The 3,514-nt window shown below is 41.3% G+C and overlaps 1 protein-coding gene across 1 annotated transcript; it reads right to left on the bottom strand.

The window, feature by feature from the left end:
* Nucleotides 1-3,222, bottom strand: LOC104414227 (hypothetical protein). Its single transcript, XM_010025269.2, has 3 exons — nucleotides 2,939-3,222; nucleotides 2,487-2,605; nucleotides 1-311 (listed from the first exon to the last, which is right to left on the bottom strand). The coding sequence occupies exons 1-3, from the start codon at nucleotides 3,139-3,141 to the stop codon at nucleotides 292-294; spliced, it is 342 nt and encodes a 113-aa protein (XP_010023571.1). The 5' UTR covers nucleotides 3,142-3,222; the 3' UTR covers nucleotides 1-291.
* Nucleotides 3,223-3,514: the final 292 nt, after the last annotated feature.

The following is a 3,514-nucleotide window of genomic DNA, read 5'->3' as shown; positions in this document are numbered from 1 at the left end:
TGAAAAGGACCAAGCACTATCGATATTTTGGAAGCACAAAATGATATTGGAAAAACTAAACCCTCTGAGCAAAATAAATTTGGCATGCTTTTTTTCCCATCTCTCAAGTTATCCCGTAGAAGTGCTCAAAAGTCAAAACAGGCGTAGTGACGGGATATGTATGTGATTATTACCGTTGCAATCTGAGAAGGCTGGATACTAATGACACAAGTAAACATCTTTAAGCAAAATTGACAGTCTTAAAGCCCCTGAACCTGATGAAACTCGGAAGAAGAAAAATACGCTGCCATGTTATAGAGGGGTAGCAAAACCTGCAAACATTGAGCAAAAAACAAGTTCAAGTGGTATATAAATGGTGGAACATATCATTGACTAAGAAAAGGCAGTAATATGAAGCGTAAGCACTATTTGCGATGCAGACCATTATAACACAGTTGTGTTGGGGAGGGTAGCACCATTGCTACAGCCATCACAGGGCTTCCAGATGAAATTTGCATGTCATGGAGAAACAGTGGCATTGTGGCTCTAGAAGTTACAGGACAGTGATGGCAGAAACAATGATGACAATATCAATTATCCTTTTTTTCCAGAATAATCTTTTTTTTAACAAGACCTTTCTCTAAATAAAATAGAGAATACCAGTGATGATTACCTAGAGTAACCAAAATTGGCTTGCATCGCGTCAACTTGGTATGGTAGCTCAAACATGACAAAACACACAAAACCTCATCATTTCATCACAATATTATTCTATACTAATATCTCTAGCCTCTCTTTTCTTTGGCGATATCATTCTATCCAAAGTCAAATACATAAAAATCTGTCACTCTCATTCTTCTTGGATGAAAGCCCTTTCCTAGGAACCCATAATCAAGTAAGGATTAAGATCTTGCATCAGTTTCATAGAATATACCATAATCTGCATTGTGATGCATGACTGAAAAATACTCAGCACACAGCGTCTGCAATTTTAGTGAACATTTGGTAGGAATCATGATGTGAATCACGAGACCACTTCTATGACCACCACCAAAATTTAAAACCTTGCTAAGTAGCCTTGATGCAATTTAAAAACCAAAAAGTTATCAATAAGAAAACAGGGAATCAGGCTTCAGCCATGATGCTTATTGAATTCTAATTGCCAAGATTTGCACTTCACCATTCTCAAACTAGTCCTTTCTTCATGCCTTTTCCCAGATTTGTTTTCTTATAGGTACACCAATCTTTGAATAGTAGCCTTTCTCAAATTCACTTTCTTATTTTAAACGGCTATATCATCTGTCCTTTACCCAGGAGCTCTCATTAACATTCCCAAAATTGTTAAGGGCGACATCTCAATATTAAACCTTCCTTACTGTCTGGTTACAAATCAGCTATTCAAATCATCAATCATGACATAAGTTTAATGCCTACCTTTCAACAGATAGGGCATTGACAACATTGTCACTGGTGTGATAGACTTCAACAACATGCTAAATTACTACTTACCCACCAATTATGGGATACAAGTTACAGGATATAGCACTACATGTTATAGATATAGAGCTACGACAGAGGTGAAATAAATTGAAATATACCAAGTGAACAGATTGGAAAACAGTCAGTAACAGAACTCTCCAGAGCATGAGATTTGATTAACAGATTGCATATTAAAAAGTAGTTTGGAAAAAATGGGAGGCCTAATCATCAAAGTAAAGAGCCAGAGAGCCACTTTTGTCTCTCAATTATCCTAAAAAGGTAGTAGCATTGGGCTGCTTGAATTTATCCTATGAAATAAATTGCATTCTTTACTATATCCATGGTGCAACCCCAACCAATTGCATGTACGCATGACTGAGTTCAACATAGCCTTGTACTCTAAATTTGTCTTGCATATCAACTATGATTTCCACAAAATCAACCAAACATGCATATTTCCATTCCTTCCATGAACTCAAGGATTTGTAGATAGAATGGCACATCCTTGGATTTTGTTGTTTGGTTTTCAGAAGAGTCTCCATTATGCTAGGAATTTCAATGAGAGTAACCTAACCACTTTCATGCAGGCAGCGACCATACTGAAAGCACAAGAGCAATACATGTTCGTATAAGGCAAATGTTCCATGCCTTCCTGAGACAGAACCAGAAGATGACACAAGATCTTACACATCTCCAAGGAATACAACCCATGGATCCATATTCCAACTATTTCATAGTGTGTGGCAAAGGCACAAGCACAAACCACATTTCAAGGAAAACCTTTTCTATATCCGGGCAGAGTTGGATTCACTGGATATTTTAGCAGAAATTTATCATGAATGACACAGTAGCGTGAACCACTAAACATTTGCTATGATGTGATATAAGAAACAGAGGCCGAGCCAAACATCTCGGGACGAGATTCACAACGTTATTAGACAACACGGGTACTTCAAGAACAAGAATGAAGACGCCAGTAAAGTGAACAACGACACAGCTTAATCCCAGCAATGAGAATAAGGAATCACCTTCAGATAGACAACCCCAGCTGTGATTACTCAAACACAGCAACGAAGTGAACAAAGCAGACGCCGTGACGCTGTGCAATGGCATCATCGACAACGCACCGCCCAACTCCACAGGAAGCCTGAGACAAAAGCCAACATCCGATGATTTAACATTCGCCAACAATCTCCAAATAGCTCCGATTCAATTGACCCGGTAGCCCTCCAAGATACACCAGCTCCATCGAGACTTTCTCATCCAACCCACCACACTCCATCACGAGTGAATTTCGAAATGCACCCAAAAAATGCAAGCTCATTTCCAAGCTCGCACTTCACAACTAGAGGTCCACCTAAGCCTTAACGACCGAAACAACCAGCGTCCCAACTCTTCTATCGTCCAATGCACTATGCATCGACCACCGCACCCGAAAAACAGACAAACCCACAAAAACCCAGATCGAGCCGTGACTAACCTCGAGAGGGCGACCCGTCGGGCAGTGAAGAAACGCGAGGAGGAAGGGACCGGCGCCGCACAAGACAGACCGCCGAGCTTACTCGCCGCCGAGGACAAGCTAGGCGAAGAAGAAGAAGAAGACGATGGCGAACGGGTCAAGAGCGTTCTAGCGGAAGCAGAAGCGAGCCGAAGACCCGCCGTCTTCGCGCAGGTAGCCGCCATGCTCGCCTTCTTCGGAGCCGAATCCCGCGAGACACCGCTGCGAAGACGAAGGGAAAACCGGAAAGGGAAGAAAGGGTTGCGGCTTCTGGGCTTCGGCCTCTTCCCAAGAAGCCCGAGTATATTTTTGCGCCCCCCAAGTTTTCCGTTATTATAAATTGCCCCAGAACATTATGATTATATATATATTTTTTATGCAATATGGCCCCTGACATTTTCGAATGTGCTTGCAATTTTCCACTTTGGGCTGATGATGTGTTGTCCATTCTGGCTTACTCCTTCTAAATGGAGAGGATCTTGGTCGTTAATTAAACTTCAACCGAGGATTTCAAAGTTAGAAAATATCCTTAAGAACGGTCTAGTTTGCGATTTGCTG

This window comes from Eucalyptus grandis, chromosome 8, assembly GCF_016545825.1.
Source record: "Eucalyptus grandis isolate ANBG69807.140 chromosome 8, ASM1654582v1, whole genome shotgun sequence".
NCBI classification, from domain to species: domain Eukaryota; kingdom Viridiplantae; phylum Streptophyta; class Magnoliopsida; order Myrtales; family Myrtaceae; genus Eucalyptus; species Eucalyptus grandis.
This window is presented reverse-complemented; position numbering and strand designations above follow the sequence as displayed.